General features: G+C 35.3%; 4 protein-coding genes across 9 annotated transcripts; 1 reads left to right on the top strand and 3 right to left on the bottom strand.

The window, feature by feature from the left end:
* Positions 1 to 509: 509 nt before the first annotated feature.
* LOC132277115 (tetraspanin-2) lies at positions 510 to 3,152 on the bottom strand. Of its 2 annotated transcripts, none has more exons than XM_059778857.1 (2): positions 2,514 to 3,152; positions 510 to 1,119 (listed from the first exon to the last, which is right to left on the bottom strand). In XM_059778857.1, exons 1-2 carry the CDS (start codon positions 3,013 to 3,015, stop codon positions 812 to 814), a joined length of 810 nt encoding a protein of 269 aa, XP_059634840.1. In that variant the 5' UTR covers positions 3,016 to 3,152; the 3' UTR covers positions 510 to 811. The 2 variants fall into 2 exon arrangements, with proteins under 2 accessions (XP_059634840.1, XP_059634839.1); XM_059778856.1 differs by having other exon boundaries at positions 510 to 1,123; positions 2,518 to 3,147.
* A 2,257-nt stretch (positions 3,153 to 5,409) lies between these two features.
* LOC132277116 (uncharacterized) lies at positions 5,410 to 8,618 on the top strand. 2 transcript variants are annotated; one of them, XM_059778859.1, is made up of 3 exons: positions 5,410 to 5,737; positions 5,823 to 6,837; positions 8,493 to 8,618. In XM_059778859.1, exons 1-3 carry the CDS (start codon positions 5,535 to 5,537, stop codon positions 8,541 to 8,543), a joined length of 1,269 nt encoding a protein of 422 aa, XP_059634842.1. In that variant the 5' UTR covers positions 5,410 to 5,534; the 3' UTR covers positions 8,544 to 8,618. The 2 variants fall into 2 exon arrangements, with proteins under 2 accessions (XP_059634842.1, XP_059634841.1); XM_059778858.1 differs by lacking the exon at positions 8,493 to 8,618 and having other exon boundaries at positions 5,823 to 7,253.
* LOC132277117 (1-aminocyclopropane-1-carboxylate oxidase 1) lies at positions 7,385 to 8,902 on the bottom strand. Its single transcript, XM_059778860.1, has 3 exons — positions 8,801 to 8,902; positions 8,514 to 8,726; positions 7,385 to 8,143 (listed from the first exon to the last, which is right to left on the bottom strand). Exons 1-3 carry the CDS (start codon positions 8,900 to 8,902, stop codon positions 7,535 to 7,537), a joined length of 924 nt encoding a protein of 307 aa, XP_059634843.1. The 3' UTR covers positions 7,385 to 7,534.
* A 4,242-nt stretch (positions 8,903 to 13,144) lies between these two features.
* Positions 13,145 to 18,064, bottom strand: LOC132277118 (probable acyl-[acyl-carrier-protein]--UDP-N-acetylglucosamine O-acyltransferase, mitochondrial). Of its 4 annotated transcripts, none has more exons than XR_009470984.1 (11): positions 17,915 to 18,064; positions 17,687 to 17,784; positions 17,137 to 17,261; positions 16,931 to 17,039; positions 15,140 to 15,232; positions 14,922 to 15,038; positions 14,721 to 14,804; positions 14,187 to 14,291; positions 13,853 to 13,946; positions 13,619 to 13,751; positions 13,145 to 13,532 (listed from the first exon to the last, which is right to left on the bottom strand). XR_009470984.1 is itself a non-coding variant. In XM_059778862.1 (11 exons), exons 1-10 carry the CDS (start codon positions 18,003 to 18,005, stop codon positions 13,632 to 13,634), a joined length of 1,023 nt encoding a protein of 340 aa, XP_059634845.1. In that variant the 5' UTR covers positions 18,006 to 18,063; the 3' UTR covers positions 13,145 to 13,532; positions 13,619 to 13,631. The 4 variants fall into 4 exon arrangements, 3 of the variants coding, with proteins under 3 accessions (XP_059634845.1, XP_059634844.1, XP_059634846.1); XM_059778862.1 differs by having other exon boundaries at positions 13,619 to 13,745; positions 13,860 to 13,946; positions 17,915 to 18,063; XM_059778861.1 differs by having other exon boundaries at positions 13,860 to 13,946; positions 17,915 to 18,062.
* Between the last annotated feature and the right edge of the window lie 2,373 nt (positions 18,065 to 20,437).

Raw genomic sequence — 20,437 nt, forward strand, 5'->3', positions numbered from 1 at the left:
AAACACGAATTCCTTATAAGAAATGTGTATATATTGATAGAGTCGTCCAGTATGGAGTACTTTGTGAACCCTACTTGTTTTTCAAGTAGGGAGGGGTTAGCTTGGAGTTTCCCTGGGGGATGGAGTAAGGTCATCTTTTTCTCATTACTCTGCTTTGGGATGAAAAAAGTCTCATATACATGTTCAAAAACTCGAGTCAGTGGTGTAATGGGGAAACATCAACAGGTTTGTTATTGAAATCTAAATACAGGAAATCATTAAAAAAAAAATCAATATGTACATATAAATTCACTATAAAGAACAATTATTAAAGATATTGCAACATAAATAACGTGTACCTTTTCAAAGTCTGTGATGTCAGTGCCTATGTCTGTGAATTTTTAGAATTTTAATTTTTCCACTGCACAATATAAAATCATTTCACAAATCACTATGAAATCTCTTTCTCACTCACCCACTGGTGTATATTTTTGTACATGTAAATAATATTATATGTGAATACAAGCAACTTGTTACTCTAAAAAGATGTGTATAAATACTAAAATGTATATCAATCAAGCAGCAGTTGCAACATGCACTGAGATTAGAAGAATCTAATACTCCAGTGAAAAGATGATTATTGGGATCCTAATACAATTTAGAATGTGTGTAAAAACCAAGTCTCCAACTAGCTTTAATTGAAGTTCACATAATCTATAGATTTAATGGTACAGAGAAAAATATACAATAATGACAAATAAACTTGCACCAGATCAGCTAAAAAGCAGGAAACCACCCAGTTTGAAAAGATGAAGTGTGTTTGGGAATAAGATCAAACCCAACCCTCTTTGTATCGGCGGAAGAGTTCTTCAGTTTGTGCATTCTTTAATGCACTGCAAGCAATCAGATAAACCCATATTAGCACCACCACTGCTACTATTAGTATCACATTGGCTTTCCTCCATTCCTTTCTCAAGTTTCCCAACAGACCAGCTTTGCAAGAATCACATCCATAGCACAATTGGTTCGGATCATTGTTCCAGATGGAGCAGTCCACATCGGACATCGGGTTCACCGGGTTGATCCACATTGTTGGATTCGCATACTGATAACCGCAAATTGTTGGAGGCTTACAACATCCTGACTGTTATAAATGTAAATTATAATAATACTATGCATAAGATAATATATATATATATATAATGCATCACTTATGTAGTTTTGGAAAAGAAAGGGAAAATTAAAACACACTGATCCAACTGACTAATGCTATCAAAACATCAGAGCATGGGCAAAGTTTTAAAACCGTATGTAATGCTTCTTTTTCTTATCTTTTGCAATAAAGATAGTGTGCGACTGAGAGATCAATTATTCTAGTTTAATTTTGTTAGGTGCAAAGTTTTCTGAGCTCAGCAGAGCAAAATGGAAATAATATTGATAAAACAGATGAGGACCCACATAAGGTTGGAGATGACTCCACATTGCCCACCATTAATCATCATCAGATGGACCAGATAGTATTTTTCTTGCATCTAAAATTGTTTGATGCTTTACTGATTTTGTCTTCTAAAAGGTAGTCCCACAATTGGTGAACCAAACCAGTTAATCAACAGCCAACATATAGCACTAGAACAGAAAGGGGCAAAAAAAAAAAAAAAAAATTGAGGAAAAAACTTTGAGAAAAAAAGTAGAACCTGTGTCAACAGTATTATTTTTTATTTATTGAAAAAATAAAAATAATTCTTTTAGAAATACTAAAAGCTGCAAAATTGTAAATACAAACACACATAATTTACTTGTTTAGATATCAGGTATGCGCATGATATGAATCAATATGAGGAAGGGGTTCTCCTCACACGTAAGGAGACAAATATTGCCCTGTATTTTATAGATAATTAGTTGTGAAATTTTGAACCCAGTACCATTTCGGATCAAATGTCTTCTTGTTATTTTATTTTATTTTATTTTTCTGTTATGTGTGGGTAGACGAAAAATAGAACATCAAATTGTTAATACAATAATTATGTAAGACCATTAAATACCTTAATTTAATTTAATTTTGAATCATGGATGTAACGGTGGAGTTCACCAGTTCCAAAGACCGGACTGACCCCGGCTACTTGATAAGTATGTAATATATATTTTTAATTTGTTTAATACTCTCTTTCAAACAAAATAAAATAAAATAAAATATGAAGTGACCCCCCAGAATGAGATATTTATTTTGAGATAGAGATAGTAACGTGGTTGTTACGATGCTGCCTAGTAATTTCTAATTTCTACTGTTTTAATATGATACTGCCTTTGCAACAACCATTGACATATCGCGCCAGCAGACCCACTGACTCAGTTCTTTTATTTGTTTTTACCGACTTACTCTGTAGTCTGGACCCAGAATCATCTTTAAAGTGAGAGTCTAAAGCCGCGTTTGGACAGTCATGTTGCTACATTCTCACAGATGACAAAAATGCCAATTAACACAACCCAATTATTGCAAGAAAACAAACAGGCCAGTAATTGAACGGTGGGATGACTTGCCTGAAGAGGAGAGAGATGAGCAGCAAAGAACTGATCCACAGAGACATACTCCAAACTGAGCTTAGAACAGACATCTGATTCAGCGAGACAAGCCCTAATTTTGCCCCAATTCCCTGAGTTGGTAAGGTGGTTCCTCAGCCACGACGAGAATCCGGCGAGCCGGTACTCGTGGAATGACCTGCCAGGGACGGAGTACTCGCCGTTGGGGCGCGTGACAACGAAGGCGAGGACAAGGACGATGAGGAGGAGGATGATGAGGAGGGCCATGCAGATGAGGTAGAATGCGAGGAGGCCTTGCCTGTTCCAGTAGGCGCCGACAAAACCGGCGAGGGAGACGAGGAGGATGAGGACGCCGATGAGGACGATCGGCCACCGGAGCCAGTGGACACACTCGTTGTCGGGCTTCGAGGCCAGCCAGATGCCGGCGGCAATTATGGCGATGGAGCAGAGGAGTGATGTGAAGTTGAGGAGTGCGGTTATTTTGTTGCTGACTCCCATGGTTAATTTTTAGAGAGAGAATAGATAAAGGACTGGAAGAGTGTGAGAGAGAGAGTATGTGAGTGAATTTTAGAGAGAGAAACAGATTGGGATCTGGTGATGATGATTGAATATATATGGTTGGTGTGAGTGAATGGGATGGGTTTCGCCTTCTTTATTTATCAACTTCAGCTGTGTAAATTTTCTTGCTTGGATATAAAAAGTGGAGAAAAAAAACGAGAAAATTAAACTTGTTCTTTTACGTTTGGTTAGACGGATATAAGTAAGAAAAGAAAAGAAGTGGAAAATGAAAGAAAAGTAAAATAAATAAATAAATAAGTAATATTTGATTAGTATGAAAATTTATTTAAAAAAATTATAAAAAATATTAATTTATTATTATGAATAGCATAAACGAAATTGATTAAAAATACTAAAATTATCTTTGTAATTTTAAATACTAAAAATAAATGAATTTATATTTAATGATGTCTATTTTAACAAAATAAAAATAAATAGTAAAGTGATTGATTATTAAATAAAATAATATAATAATTTATATTTTAAATAAGACTTCATAATATTTTTCATAATATTTTATCAGGCAGAAGTATAACTAATTATTAATAAGAGAAACAAAACTTTTAAAAAAATAATAATAATAAAAAATAATAATAAAATGGTTGTTTTGCATAAAAACTGCCTCTTTGAAATTCAGTAAATAAAAAATAAAAATAAAAAGTTGTTTCGCACTATTAAGGTATAGGATTGTAAAATAAAAAGGCACTCCTTGTAAGCAAAAATATTATTTCTTTGTGTTTTGCGCAAGAAAAGTTTTAGAAGAAAATAGGCAAGTATGGAAATAAAATTTTACATCTTTTTCCATCTACCCAAATTCCAAAAAAAAATAAAAATTTTCTCTTTCATTTTTTTTTTTAGTTGATTTCACATAACCAAATGAAGATTAAAAATAAATAATTAAATTTTTTTCTTAGTTGGTACCCACACAAATATGACTCGAGTGAGGCTCAAACCCCTTACATCTCTTTGGAAAGTTGGCCACTAGCATCAATCCTAATCCGATTTGTTCTCAACGGATTAGAAAATTTTGAATCCGTCACCAATTCGTTATCCCACTGATCGAATCTGTGTAATGACGGATCGGATCGAATTAAATCCGCGGATTGAGGTTTTTCCTAAATATACCAATATTATTATTATTTTTAATTATAACCCAATAAATAAAATTTTAATTTATCAACATTAATTCATATATTTAAATGATAATTAACAAATACATTCTTAGAGTCCATTAAATGAATATCAACTAATTAAATTAACTAATACATTATTTGAATATATAAATCTCACGAATTTGATCAGAGTCACGCGGATCAGATTGAATCGAATTTTTAACAGTCCAATTTGTGATCCGATCGGTAAACTATGATTCAATTTTTTTATATCTATTATCGATTCGTAAGTGTAGTAATTCGATCCGATCTGTACAAGTTGGATCGGATCGGATTCATGGATTCACGAATTATTTATCCACCCCTATATTTAACTTAGTTAACATTAAACAATTTACGACAACTCAGAAAAAGATTCTTAAAAGATTGTTAAAGATTATTTTCGATGTAAAATTAAAATATTTTTATATCAATTTTTAGATAAAACTTTACAAAACCTATTAGCCAAACTTATAAATGCCATTCATAACTCGGCAGTTGAGCTACACTCCGTTGTCCTAGGGAGCTCGATTCAAGCCTTCGCACCTACCAAAAAGAAAAAAAAATTGCTCTTATAATGTCCAAAAAATACTCAACTATGGGAATCGGGCGCGTTCGACTCCTAGAATGTTAGTAGGGTGTGGGCTTCCTTCACTGCTTCAGACAATATATTATGAGGAAGAGAGAAAATATTAACTCACTGCATGCCAAAAATATACATATGCTTCCCACCTCAACTATATGACGACTCTTTGTTGTAATAAGCTAAACCACAAAGATGATCCGTCGTAACTTAATAGTAGTTTTTCTCTTTTTCAAGATGATAGTTGAGGACTCAAGCGAAAAAAAATAGTAAAATGGTTATTTTGCTCCCACTATAATTTTCTTGTAAATACGTTTAATTCATTTCACTTAACCTTTTTTATTACTGTCACTTGCTATTTATTTATTATTTATTTTTTCTAACCAAACGCAACCTGAAGGCTCCGTTTTACTTCTGTCCACGTGCGATCCAGTGCTGTGCCGGCTGGACCATGTGGCTCTTTGCTTTTACATAACGAACCCGCGTTTTGCGACCTAACCCTAAAAACAAGCGCAGTAAACGCGAGTGGAAACACGCTCCAAACGCCATTCAATCAGTGGTTCTTCCACGTATGCTATGTTTAGTAGGTACGTTTGGCTACAAGTTTTAGGTTGGGACACAAACTCAAGTTGCGATTTTCTCGAGAAAGTTTTTCAGTAAATAAAGAATTTTCCCGCGTTTTTTTACACTCTATCTTGTTTACAACAGAGGAGTGATGAGGGAAAATGGAGTCTTGGGTCGAACTTGTCGACATCTTCATGAACTCTCCATGTCCTGAATCAGAGGCATCGCTATGGTTACGACAATCTTTCAACGCCTCATCGACCACTACCACAAACTCCTTCATTTCATTGCTCACAAAACCCTTTGAAACCGTTGTCGTCGACTCGTCCTCTACTTCACCTTCCTCACCTCCTCACACTAAAAGGTGAACCATTACATACATACTTACGTATATATATATATATCATTTTTGGTTTGTGAAGTTTGCTGAATCTGTTGTTGATGAACAGGGTTATGTGGATACAGACGCTACCAAATACGGTTCAGTCTCGAATTCTCTCTTTTCTCGCTTTCGATCGCCAAAGATTTTGCGCTAGTGACTTGACTAAGCTTGCACATAATGTATTGAATGGGAATCTAGAGATTGATTTTTGGGTAAAGAAAACTGCACGTCAGCTGCTCGACGCAGTGTCTCAGTCGGATTATGAATGGGTTTCTTCTTTGAATTTAGATTCTGAAGAAGATAGAGTGGATGAAGAGTTTGAGTCGTTGCCGAATTGGCTAAAGGAGGAGGCAAGTACTAATGATTTGGTTCTTCCATGGCTTCCCATATCAACCGAAGAATTGAATTCGAGAATGTCATTTGGTACTTGTGGAGATGTTGAAGATTCAGAAATTGAAGTTGATGAGGAGGAAGAAGATAGGTTAAATGAAGTTGTGGACGAAGTGAACATGGGTTGTATCGAAAATGACACTGTGAACCCAGAAATTGAAAAGAAGGCGGCTTGTTTGAGAACACAGATATTGACCTTTGAATCTGTTTCAAGAACTGTAAATCTAGCGAATGAAATACGCCAACTTTGCTTGGAAAGAGGAGCAGATTCTTTAACAGTTTTGGGATTGATTGAACCTTGGGAAGCAGATGACGAGACTGGTTCAGTTCTGATTTCTCATGTTTGTGATGGAAGCGAAGAGGAACTCGGTTGGCCAAGTCATGTTCTTTGCTCAATTCTGCTTCCTAAATTGTTAGTACTTAAAGAACCAGCTTCTCGTGTGCTAGTGACTGCTACAATAGAGTACTGCAAGATTCATCAAAGGGCTGCTGTGTATGCGCTGTTGTTTCCATTGATTCTCCGAAAAGAAGGTATTAACAACTCTATCTGCGATGTGACCACAAGGATCATTAAGGAATGCTTGCACCCCGCTCATGTTTCTGCCTTCTGCCAGAAGCTGCTAAGTGGAGAAGAAGACACGAGGAAATTCATCTGCCTGCCATGCCACCAAGATCTAATATCCAATGAATTGGTATGGACAGAATCAATGTTTCACTTGTTCCAGAATATCTTGAATCATAATGTTCATTTGACACTAGATTCCATTGATCAACTCGTTAACAAGGTTTGGTTATCAGCTGAGAGGTTTTACAAATCTCTGAAGTTTGGAAATTTTGTATTATGCTTAGTCACCAGATGTGGTCCATTAGTCAAGTCTCATAAGCTTTCATTAACTGAAGCAGTTGAGCATACTGATACTCTCGTGACCAAATCTATATTGTCAAAATTGGCTAGCTTGTGATTAGTTTAGGAATATTTCTTCTAAAACAGTTTTTCTGCTTCATCTTCAGTTGTTTCTGGGAACAGAGGTACTGAAAATGTTGTTAGGTGTCACTTCGAAGCTAATTTCAATTTTATTTGGCTATGATCATGATTCTTTATCCACAAGAGTTGTATGTGCAAACTGTTTTGATCTGTATTGCCATGCTGTTGTGATTGATTCGTATAAGAAGTCTATTTATGATATTGTGATTGTAGATTCAAAGGCTTAAGAGAGGCTTTATATAGAACAACAGCATTTATAGGATTTTATTTCATTAGTGCTCAAAATGTATAGGATACGGTAATAAATGCAACATGTTACCTTATACTGGAACTAGAAAACACTAAGATAAACAGAGGACGCATTGATAGTGAGTACAGAATACATGGATAAAATAAGGAGTCTTTTAGACAACACTACTCTCATGCCCGTTGGTCATTTTCTTCATGAACTCAAATCTGGGACCCTTGTCCGCAAACTTAGTTGTGGCATAAAGGTTCAGATAATCTTGAAAACGGAAGTGATTGGGATACAAGAGTTTGGGAGCTGGGGAGATGATGGCATCACCGGCAGGATTGTAGAAGGTGGCGATGGACAGTCTGCTTCCATTCTTGTCTGCCATCACACGATGCAAACAACTCTTATACCTTCCATTGCTCAATACTTCCACTTGATCACCTGTATTGACAAAGATGGTGTTGTTCTTGGAAGGTGGAATCTCCACCCATTGTCCATCTTTGAAGAACTCGAGACCTGGGACTTGGTCATCTTGGAGCAAGAGAATGATCCCACCAGCATCAGTATGCTCACGAAGTCCTCTTACAAGTTCAGGTTCAGGACATCGAGGGTATTTTGCCACTTTTGTCCCTACAGAAGGACCTTTAGTTCCCGAGAATGCTTCCCTTATGCATTCCTTCTCCAATCCAAGATTCTCACACATGAGCTCGGAAAGTTTTTCTGCTAGCTTAATCAGGTGATCAATGTATGCTTCCATCGTTTTGCTGCATATGTGATTCTATCATCAGTCAATAAACATATACAAGCACTAATAAACATTATAAGCTGACATTTTTGGCATCGCATTGTCTAATCAGCAAATAATTAATATGGTGCTGACCGGCAGATCATTGGCCCAGGTGATATAAGCTCTCCTCCCTATTGGGGAGGTGAGTGGTTCAAGCCCCACACGGGGCAGTGTAGTGCTGTGTGTGTTGCTAATCTACCATATATGTGTGTGTGTGTGTGTGTATGTACGTATATAGTTCCGTCTCTAAATTATGCATTTCGCTGGCTAATTTATCTTGGTGTGTTGTTATTGAAGCAATATCCTCCAATACTAAAAGCTGGACTGAATGAAATTTCAGAACAGCTTACGGAAGATCCACTGGGAGGTTTGTAAAATCATTGATGTTTGAGTTTGGACGATGCCGAATGAAGAAGGTGCTTTCCCAGTCTGTGTTAGTGGTAAGGCTTTTTTTCTCCAAGCTTTTGGCTGTCTCCGACTTGTAGAAGCTCTCCTTCATGCTTTCCTCGTAATGCTGATTCACCAATTGCTTGACTTTCTCCATCAACGCTGCGTCAATTCCATGGTTCTCAATCTACAAATATTAAGCTCACCAATGTTAGAATGTAAGTTTAAATTCAATTGAAATCATAATATCATACTCTTTACTTGAAAAAAGCCCCATTTTTCGCAAGCCTCATGGAGAAGCGCCATTGTTTCGCTCCTCTTCTCACCATCAAGCTCTTGAAAGTCTATCACAGGGATCTCCATTTCTTTGTTTCTTAACTTAGAATGAAGAAACTACGAAGATAAGTGGAGTATATATAGGCATGGACAGGATATATATATCTTTATCAATTTTTAAATTAGGGGGCAGTTAGATTGGGAAAAAATAAATAAATAATTGGTAGTTGCAGGTTAACCATAACCTCATTGAAAGGAGAATTGTTTGGGTGCCTTGAAAATAGCAAGGATTAATTAGTGGGTCCAAATTCAATTCACCACCCCATGTTGATATATATATGTTTTTTCTCCTCCTTTGAACTATTATTAATCTGATACAATCAACTAAGCTCTCTCTTGTGCACTAAGTTTTGTTTGCTTCATTTTATTGGTAAAACTTTGTATGGTGTAGAATGCTTCCTTCCATACATGTGCTATCTGCATATATGATATATTTCTCTCTTTATTTTATGCATTCATCTTTGGGAAACTGTACTATAAGTGGTGGTTTCTTGCATCTTCAATCACTGGTTTGAATAAAACTAGGGGCAGTTAGTTTGACATTGAATATATTGCCTTCAAATAGCCACAGTGGGAGAAAGGAATGGACTAAGTGTTCCAATGGGCGGTTTTGGATTGAAGTTGTTGCAGTTGTTAATAAATGACATTAAAATTAGCAGTCTCAATCATATATGTTTGTTATTTCAGCCTACATTTCATGCCCTTGCTCAATCCACCTAAATGTTTCTTTTTTAAGAGCTTATTATATTTATGCCCTGGTCATGCAAAGTTGAAAAATTTATAATTGACGACGCAACACCAACTGGGAGATATAAGGTGTTGAAGCAATGGACCCCACACATCTCTCTTTTAGGGCCCGTTTGGCATGCGTTTTATTTTTGGCTAAAACAGAAACAGTGTTTTTGTTGTAGAGCGTTTTGGAGAAAATTCGGAAGTACGTTTGCGAACTATGCTTTGTTGTGAAAATGTCAGAAATAAAAATATGAAAAACATGTTTGGGCACACAAATATTTATATATATATATATATTAATTTTTGCTATAAACTAGTTTATATCCACATGCAATATCTTTATATATATATATATATATATATATATATTAATTTTTGCTATAAACTAGTTTATATACACATGTAATATCTTTATTGCAAAAATTAAAATATATACACACACACACACACACACACACACACATTTATCGGTGGTGATGAAAATCCAGTTAAGGGCTCGGACTGAAAACTTGTCCAAACATTAATCGGTCACAGATTCACGATCAAATTCGCAGCCAACTGGTGTGACCTTCAAAGAACCACCTGAAAATGGATGCACAAGAAGGAGGCACACACAAAGCTCAAATAACAACAACGATCTCCTCAGAAACCCTAATTTCAGATACCGAAACGAATTAGCAATCAACAACGCATCACTAGAATGAATTCTTATGAAGATTAAGAAGATAACGGAGTTGGTGAATCGAAACCCTCAAAATTTGGTCAGAAAGAGATTCTGGGAGCGCTTAAAGTGGTCGAGAGGGACTCCGTGGCGGTTGCCGAGAGCTTCACCACTCTCTTCGCTTCTCTCCGTTTGGCCCTCTCTGAGGTTTCTCACTCTTCGCTTCGATTTTTCTACCTCATATCTTCTTCAATTTAGGTAGGCTTGGGTCGGTGGTGATGAAAATCTAGCTTTGGTGTTGTATTTGATATCGCCCTTGAATCGCAGAGAGAGAGTATCAGGAGAGGAGAGAGAAAATTTGCCCAAAAAATGACCTAAAATGTTATATACGTAAAACAAGTTGGGCCGGCCACTTCCTCCGCTACAGTGAAAATTTGTCCAAACAGTACTGAAACAAGATAAAACACCAAAATGGTGTTTTTAGTTTTGGGCCTCTTTAATACTTTATAACTGTGCAAAACAAAACAAAACCAACCAAACATATTTTGGACTTCATTTAGGTTACTGTAGCGGGCCTGAAACAAAAACACAAAAACAAAGTAGATGCCAAACAGCCCCTTAGTCGTTGTGGCTCTTTTCCTTGTGAATATAGAAAATTTAAAGTATCACAGTGGTGGTATGGTGAGTCATCTCTTGTCATGCATATATATATATATATATATATATATATTACAAGGGAAGAGGTTTTAGAAATTAGATTAGTAAATGCATAGAGTCAAAATTTGACACTCTAAAATTCACCAAAAACACTAACCCACTAGATTATCGAGGTATTTCCATCTTTTGTCACGCATATATCCTGTCCAATTAAACTTTCAATTAGTTTTTTTTTTTTGTTATTTTATTATTATTATTATTATCTTGATAAGAAATACACTCACACAGTTACTCGTTAACAAACATTTTTTGAGGTTGGGGAAGTAATATTATTGGGCTGGATGCCCTTTGATTTTAAATAGCTCTTAATCCTCCTGAATTGCCTTGTGCATTCTTTAAGTTGTTCCTTTTGATTTTAAAATGTGTGGATGATTCATTCTTACTTTTGAATTAATTGTAAACTTGTAATCATATATAGCAGAAAACTATATAAATGCAGGGATGTTCCATTGCAAAAAGATGAGTTACTTACAAGTAATGTAACATCCTTTACCTGCCATGGCCCATGGGGGACCATAACCAAATAATGTTCCTTCTAGTATGATAATGGACTTTCCAGTGCAAAGAATGTCATGCTATATGTATATATATATATACAGATCAAATGCAGTAACGATGGAAGAGTATACAGGAAGTTCTATCCCTTGGTAATTTTGTACATCTCTTGCATATTGTTGTTTATCTGGCTCTCCTTTTAACAGTCAAGAGCCATATCCCAATTCCACTCCATCTTTTTTATTACATGAACCAAGGTCTACCAGCTCTTTAATATTTGTCTTAATTCCACCCCAATATGATTTGGGATTTTGCATCGACGACTTTAACATGGTTGACGAAATTTCAGATTTTGGATCATGGAATTGGGATTCAGGACGACAAATTGGAGTTGGCCAGTGACGCCACACCACTTCCAAATCAAACGATTGGTCCCCTGATTCGAAAATAGAACTGACAATAAGTGAAATTAATACAAGTTGGTCCCCACTTCCTAGTAATTCTCTTGGTTGAAGTTAAAAATCGCAACCTCAACATCTTTGGGGGTTTTGTTTTTCCATCCGTTAATATTTCTTTTACTTTGATTTCTCCATTTTGTTTTTGTCTGGGATCATATGATTTCAAAATTTTACTTTAATTCAGAAGGGCATGAACAGAGGATCTAATTCAAATAGCTGAGAACGGACAATCACAACTCTCCTTGTCCTTGTACAAACTTGGGTTCGTATAGTAATTTAAGGATGATTTGGTGATGTAGATCTAATATGAATGCAATTTATTTTGAGTAATGCTCTCAATAGAGCTCATCTCGTGAACTCTTCATATTTAACTATTACATTGAGATAATTTTTTAAAATATATAAAAATAATAAATTATTTAATAAATCTGTCAATTTATTAGTTAAAATGAAGAACTTAAGCATTACCCATTTATCTTACGTTGTTACTCCATATGAAAAGGACGGGTGAAAACAGAGAAAAATAGCACTGGGAACCAAATACCAAATTAAATATGAGGTGTCACTATCATCTTCAAATTCTGATGAATCCATCAATGAAGAAGATTCACATCAACTACCGTATCTAATGATGAAATGTTTATTTATTGGGGTCAAGAAGAAAGAGGGATGATCACTTTTGTAGAAATGAGTATTGTTTAATGATGTATGATGAAAGTCATGCAAATTAATTCAAAACTACGAATCCAAATAAAACAGTTTTTCTCAAGACCACAGGAAATTTTATTCTGCTGCCTAAAACTGCACCTAGTTTTGCCCATAGCTCCCCCACCCCATGCTCAATCATGTCATAGTAACGAAACAATAATTGTTGTTAACATAACTGCCAAAGTAAGACTGTAAAAAGTACTCAGTCAACAAGGAGTGTCTAAAAACACATGGATTGAAAAATGAAAAGCATTAATGCTAACCTGTTATAAACAATCATATAACACTTTGCGTAACCTGTTATTAAGCATTAAGCATTAATGGATGGTAAACAATCATATAGTATAAACCTGTTACTTTAGGGATAATAATTGTAATTCAGCCATTTTTAAATGATTCTGTCAATGTCCACAGTTTATACATGTTCCAGTAGAGTTTTGCGTGCTTAGGGATATCGAAGATTTATTTTTAACACTTTGCGTCAGTATTTACATATAATTTCACAGTATCTCTAACTATGGCAATTAAGCTTTTGGATACAGTTAATAAAATGTTTAGAAAACAAAATCTGAGGCAGAACTACATAAATAGGAATGAATTACCTACGGATATCAATGGGTACATTAATGTTCTTATTATTGAAAATTATAAAGTAATTGGACAGGCCAAGCATTTTCTCCACCTTAATGGAAGTTGCGCATTTCATTTCCTTCTGAAAAGTTCCATTCTATATCTACATCAGTTTTCCCCTCTGCAACCCCTCTCCATAACCTTCACCACCCCTCTCCATAACCTTCACCACATAACTAAATGCCACTAGGGAAAAACTATTGGTGCCATGCATATGTCAACACAAGCTTGAAAAAATAATTGCTACCGGCAAAATCTGCAAGGAAAACAAGTTGAAATCAATGGGCAATTTCTGAAATGTGTGTGTGTAACTTCCGATGAAAAATAGACCTGCAAACTCACCTTTAGTAGGCTTTTAAGAGCCACTCCAATATCTGAACTTGCAAATTCCACGACGATTTTCTGCAAAAGAATCACGAATGGATTGCACCATGAAACATACAGCAGGAACATGAGCCAACTCTTCGTCCTGCTCCTGCAAATTGACATATAATTAATAAAAAATATATATACATTTAAATGAGAGTTTTACAGAAAAAAGAATAAACAAATAATAAAAAAGAAGAAGGAAGAAACCTAATACCACTTCAGCCAGGCGGTTCTCTATACCCCCAGAATTTGGTTCAGTGGGCATGAATATCTTCCTGTAAGCTGTTCTAAGTCTCTTGATCTAGATCCTCACCAAAGAAATATATTATCAAATTTTGTTAAATGCATTCAATTTAAAAAATTAATGCACTTTAGCAAAAGTAGATGGCATGGATTCCGACATGGTTATATCACCTACTTTTGAAGAATCCATGAACATAGCAAGAGACCATATAGAAAGAACCCTTACTGCACATAACCCAAAGGGGCTTCTAAACCAACTCAAGATAGCAATTGGAAAGCACTTTCAATTGAAACAAACCTCCATTAGTGAGAATCCACGCCGCCGAAGACCTTCCAAATTCAAACCACGGAGCTCTGCTCTTTCTCCAGCTACCATCGTGTATTTTGGGACATCTTGTGAAACCTTCAACATTTCAGAAAGGAATGAGTTAGATTCCATGTTATAAAAATGTTTATCATTCTTGAGACCTCCAGCCACCATCATTTATTTTGAGTTTCTTGTGAACTGATGCTAAAATTTACCATTTTGGCGGAAAACATTTTGCAGATACTAGAGAAAAATACTTAATTCAGCAAACTCATAATAATAAAAGCTGTGTAAAAAAGGAACTCTAGTCACTAGTATTAGATGTTCAGCGGGACTTTAGCCACAGATATGTATGCAAATTGGACAAAATTCCAAGCACCACCCCAGTGTTGCAGTTTACTTCGTTTTTTAGGTTACTGTGCTGGACACCACATACTCATATCGGCACCGGCACCAGCACCCACTTTATGATGGAGAGAGTATATAATGGCAGCAAAATGTCGAGAAATTAGAAAATAAACTTACCACAGAACCACCACCGATGAAAGAAAAAGAACCAATACGGCAAAACTGATGAATAACAATAGCCCCTGCAGTATGAGTATAGTCCTACAAATAAAGCACTAGAATCAAGTTTCAATCAGATGCTGCATCTAAGAAGAAACAATCCAAAATGATGCTATATTTTACAGAAAAAAGAAAATGAGAAACTAAACGAGGACTGACCTCCACCACAACATGGCCTGCTAGAAGACTATTATTTGCAAAAATGTTCTTGTTGCCCACTTTGCAGTCATGAGCAATATGACAGGACCCCATTATAAGATTGTCATCACCAATAACCTGATCAAACAATGCCAGTTAGGAAATTGAAATAGCCTAGGCCCTAAACATGATATATAAGTTCCTCACTTCTGAAAAGAAAAAGTTACGACTTTCCATACTGTTTTTTCACTCGACTTTGACGACCGATGAATAGAGGTATGTTCTCTGATCTCATTGTTGTCGCCAACATGAAGGAAACATTCATCCCCTGGCTGAGATCATAGACAAATAAATACAAAAACAGTTATGTTCTTTCCAAAATAGACAGAAATATATATTGAAAGTACTAAAATTGATTGACCCTGAGTCCACTACATGTGGAACGTGTACCTTCATGGTAAGAACAATTATGTGATAATGATGATGATTATTATGTTAGTGATGTTGAAGAGGACAACAATGATGTTGATCAAAACTGAACTTCTTTATACATATACTTCTGCAAATGAATTCAAACTAAATACTACAATAAGAATCATCAGAGAGTATCTTGAAGGGGGAAAACGACAAAAAGACAAAACTATGGCAATGTTAGATGTAACACATACTACTTTCCCTGTACAAGTTCAATGTAAATATGTCAAGATATTGTAGACTTCAAATTTTACCACATCCCAGTTACACAATAAATTATGCCAATTCTTAAACATTTTCTGCTTTAGTTTCTGCAAAATCGTACTGTGAACTTTGAAAGATGTGAAACCCCCTCTATAAGGTAGCTTAGAAAATTTTCCCCACCACAGAAAACCAAAAGGGCTTCAAAACTTGTTTACATTAGTGAAGAAACAAAAAGTCTCCCTAATTGTCTTCTATATCTTTTGAAGAAACAAGTTACTCTGAGGAACTTATAATAAGTGAATATCATCATTTGAACAATATAACATTGACATTGTATGATTTAAAAGTGATAACAAAGGATGACAGTGTAAATTTGCAAAATTGTATCAATTATAACAAAGTCAGTATAGAATGTATATCTACTATTAACAAGGGATGCCCATGACAAATGAGAAAAAACAGAAGCATTGGGATTTAGAATCTCAAGAACAAGCAAAAATGTTGAAGTTTCATCATTACTACTATATACGATGTCGTCAGGTGCTGTACAGAATACGTGACATACCCAAGTCAGACATGAGAAGACTCGGTATTGGCATAGAATCTGTATCTAGCTTTCTGAAAGATGCAAAAATATATGGAAGGGGGAATGCATTTTAAATTCAACAGAAGATGCATTTAGCACTCTCTTAACATATTCCTTTGCTATATTATTTTCAGATTGAGAGATATAGCTGTCTTCAATAAACTTTGCAATAGAGACATACCATCTTACTCTAAGGCGAGAGAGAGAGAGCCAACACCTTAATGCAATACCCCAGAACACAGCCAACACTTGGGCCCAAATCTTGGTAACATAGTGCTATGTTGGATTGCTCCAACAAACCAGTTGTATGAGGAAGGATAGGGGATATTAGTTGTATTAAATATACAATTATCTAAGAATACCATAATCCTTGAGCCATTTAATTTGCATTGAAGGAGGGTAGAACAGCCCAAAAATTCACATCAAACAAATTAGTAACACAACCAGGAGTGACCTTTCAGCCTTAATAAAAGCTAATGTTACATATAATCTTCTGGCAGATGAAGAAGACTGTATATCTATATAACAAAGGGGATAGGTAGGAGTATACAACTCTTCTCATAACCAATTGTAATGCAATGGTTCACTCCTAACCAATTGATTTCCCAACCAGAAAGTGATTATATGGTAATTTGCAAAAATGACTGCAGTATTCTATCAGCACAGCATGATAAGTTGACAATATGAAGAAGCATATATCAGATTGTCCATAAGTTGCTAAAACATATCAATCGTTATTAATACCAATGAAAAATTGAAAACTAACCTTGTACTTCATGTCTTGGCATTTAATGCCTACCACAGCATGATGCCCAATAATGTTGTTGCATCCGAGAACTGTACACCCAGGAAGATCATCTCCAACCACAGCACCACTGTAGACAAGATCACACATAAAATTACTTAAAATGACAAAAACAAAATGATTCCAGGCATTGTACAAACATGAGTGAAATTAGGATTTAAACTCACCTCATCAAAATGCAGTTATCTCCCAATTCTGTATTTCCAAAAACGTGGCTTCCGGGATATAGTTGACAAGCATTCCCCAACTTCACAGAAGATCCAACAGTACAAAATGGGCCAATTGAAACACCCTGCAATCAAAGAGAAGTTTACCAGACACACGTTGAAACAGTAAAGAGCCAATCAATATGCTGAATTGAGAGTCATCCCAAAACGTATGAGTCCTGATACTTGAAAAGAAAAAAAATTACTAATACATAAAACTAAGACTACGCAGAACAAAATAAATTTAGAATTGAGTCAGACAGTGGCAAAATTCGAATCTGGTTACAATTCGCAAATTTAAATCTAAAAAATTAGTCGCAACAAATATATATATATATAAAGCAATTAGGAAACTAAAAATACAGGGCTCTTTCTAAGTATTTTCTTGCTTGCAACCTTCTCTAGAATTAACCCATTTATGGCAGTGGAAAAAGAAATTTTTTTGGTAGTAACAACCACATCCATTATGAATACGAGTAAAAAGCAGCAAATGGAACTGCAAAACAAGTACCTGACCTATAACGGCGTTTGGATGAACAATTGCAGAGGGATGAATGAAGCTAGGGTTTGTTCCATAAGTAGCATTAACTTTATTATCGTCCGTAGCATCTGTATAGATCACAAACCAACTTAAAAACCTACGGAGGGAGTAACAACTTTTTGATAAATTTCGTATATATACAAATATATGTGTATGTATATTTATACACAGAGATATATATAGAGAGGAGAGATTTACAAGTGAGTGTACTGGAGAAGCGTTGCAGAGTGAGCGTGGTGAGGGTGAGTGCAAAGGAGAGAGGCTTGCGAGTATAGAGGAGCAAAGACATGGGCTCGCAATTTTGGGTCTTTCCGTGGGTCTCTGTTTCAGTGTTTCCCTTATGCTTGGTTTGCCGGGGCAAATTGTAAAAACAACCCTCAACTTTTTTTAATTATGTTTTGTGCTAAAAACATCCTCTTATATTATTAGGAGGTTGTTTAATTTGCAAATTAGCCCCCCCGGAGAGGACACTCTTAAACACCTTGTTAATTGAGCTGACTAGTGTGGGACTCTGTTAAATATTTTAAGACATGAACCCTTAGCACTAAACTAACACATTTAAAACCATGTTTTGGACTTGAGAAATTAATTTTCCACTTTCCAGGCTATTCAGATTCAATTAATGTGGGCCATAGCAATTGTAAAAGGTGTACAAGGAAAATTAAGGACGTCCGACTTCAGAATTGAGAAGCAGCACATATGATGACAATAATAACAATGTATCTAACCATGTTGTGACTTGTGATGCGAATCGTGTGGACCGTACACGAATTGGTCTCACAGGAAATTGTGATTTTTCCTCTCCATGTACTTGAGGCGCTGTGTGTGTGTCGGGTGTGAGAAGTTTCCTGCTCAACCCTTTTCGATATTTAGCCACTTGAAATGATGAAGTACTCGCTCATTCTACACCATTCATTTACCATACAAATGGTTCAAACATATATTTAGCCCCGTACATCATAATGTCACAACACCCAAATTTGGTGAAAGGTAATTTTTTTTACAAAGTTAAAATAGTGAGGGTAAAGTTGAGAGTAAATTATCAAAGTCAATATAATCGATGATATTTTTTTTATCTTTTAAAAAAGTAAAGAGTTCAAATGAGTAATGATATGTGTACGGATTTGTTGTAATGAATTACTTAACCGAACATTTTTGATTGGTTATTTATACACAATACAGGTAAGACAGAATTTTTTTTAATTGGTCTATTTATGCCTAAATAAAAAAATAGGCCTCCACTTACATGTATTGTGTATAAATTTATGCACAATACATGTAAGTGAAAGACCCACTTCAGAACTATTTCTTTTAATTAATCTATTTATACATAACTAAAGAATTGTGGCCCTTCACTTACATAATATGGAGTCAGAGAAAGTAGCTCGCGTAGCTGTGCCAGGTGATCCCTTTACCTGATTAGCAAAGCAGAGAAGTCAGTTCACCCATTGCCCGTGAGACAGATGGAGCTTCAGGGCCCAGCAGCAGGTGTTCCAGTCTTACTTCCTACTTCCCGGGATTATCAAAAATGAATTCGATGGCAATAGTCAGAAACATTCGATTAGGTAATTCACTGCAACAAATCGATACAAATATTATTACTCAGTTCAAATTATCGCTTAACTATTTTCTCATTTCGGTATTTATTGCTAATAAAAAAAGAGAGTAAAGAATAGAATATATTGATAAAACAACAGACGCATAAAATATATGCCTTTTATCTTCAATTCATAAATCTTTAAGATATAGGGTTTTAATCATTGAGCCTCTGAAATATTAAGGATTCTAATTCGTTTGAATTATGAGGTGCCTTGGTCAAACTTCCTTTTGCCCAGAAGAGTTGGCAACACGAAACACGTATGTGTGTATGTTTATATATATACAGAGGGGGAATTTCCTGATAGTTACATATATATAATATATCTCATATTTTAATCGCATACCGTCCTTAGTATTTAGTTCCTTGAATAATTTCGTATCCCATGTTTTAATCACGTACCTTACTTGCAGAACATGACAAAAAAAATTTTACATGTTCGAGGAAACTTTCTAGCTTGCGTGTGTGCCTTCATATTTTGTTAAGAGAAACGAATAATAAAACTATCACAGGACGTGTTTACATTAGAAGTGCCTTGTGAATACAATATATGTATTCTATATATATATATGACGTGTTTACATTAGAAGTGCCTTGTGAATACAATATATGTATTCTATATATATATATAGAATATATATTTTTACACTTAAGAAAATAGTGTTTCTCCGAATGTGCATTGGTACTCCCTATTTGGAAGATATTTTGTTTTCAAAATGTAATGAAAGTCTTTTATCTCCTTAAAGAGGAGAAACAAATCTAAGAAGAAATAAGATGTCTTCATCTAGTATTTTTAGCCTCAAATATTAAAAATAAAATATTAAAATATTTATGACTCAACGTGTATAATATCCCTTCTATAAAAAAATTATATAAAAAAAAAAAAATTGTAAATAGCCAGGTGATATTTTTCTGTCCTTTTTTCGACTTTCGAGTTATTTGCCAGGAAAATGATCAAATGGGAAAATATTTGATCACGTCAGCTGGGTCCCTGGTGCTGACATGGCGACACTTGGGTTACTTACTTGAACCTTCTTCTCTCCCAGTCAGTCCTAGGCCACACAACATAGCATATACCGACCGTATAGATTTTCTATATATATGTATATGCTGTATAATGTATA

This window comes from Cornus florida, unplaced genomic scaffold (assembly GCF_030987335.1).
Source record: "Cornus florida cultivar Cherokee Brave unplaced genomic scaffold, ASM3098733v1 CherokeeBrave_3.0.0_Hap2_Chr10, whole genome shotgun sequence".
NCBI classification, from domain to species: domain Eukaryota; kingdom Viridiplantae; phylum Streptophyta; class Magnoliopsida; order Cornales; family Cornaceae; genus Cornus; species Cornus florida.

Coding starts and splice junctions, on each gene's coding strand:
- LOC132277115 (XM_059778857.1), bottom strand. CDS start 3,015: ATGGGAGTCAGCAACAAAATAACCGCACTCCTCAACTTCACATCACTC. Junction 1,120..2,513: donor TCTCTCTCCTCTTCAGGCAA/GTCATCCCACCG, acceptor TATAACAGTCAG/GATGTTGTAAGCCTCCAACA.
- LOC132277116 (XM_059778858.1), top strand. CDS start 5,535: ATGGAGTCTTGGGTCGAACTTGTCGACATCTTCATGAACTCTCCATGT. Junction 5,738..5,822: donor TCACCTCCTCACACTAAAAG/GTGAACCATTAC, acceptor GTTGATGAACAG/GGTTATGTGGATACAGACGC.
- LOC132277117 (XM_059778860.1), bottom strand. CDS start 8,902: ATGGAGATCCCTGTGATAGACTTTCAAGAGCTTGATGGTGAGAAGAGG. Junction 8,727..8,800: donor AAAAATGGGGCTTTTTTCAA/GTAAAGAGTATG, acceptor TAATATTTGTAG/ATTGAGAACCATGGAATTGA. Junction 8,144..8,513: donor ATGATTTTACAAACCTCCCA/GTGGATCTTCCG, acceptor GACTGATGATAG/AATCACATATGCAGCAAAAC.
- LOC132277118 (XM_059778861.1), bottom strand. CDS start 18,005: ATGTCTTTGCTCCTCTATACTCGCAAGCCTCTCTCCTTTGCACTCACC. Junction 15,233..16,930: donor GCCAAGACATGAAGTACAAG/GTTAGTTTTCAA, acceptor CTATGATCTCAG/CCAGGGGATGAATGTTTCCT. Junction 13,752..13,859: donor AGAACCGCCTGGCTGAAGTG/GTATTAGGTTTC, acceptor GTCAATTTGCAG/GAGCAGGACGAAGAGTTGGC.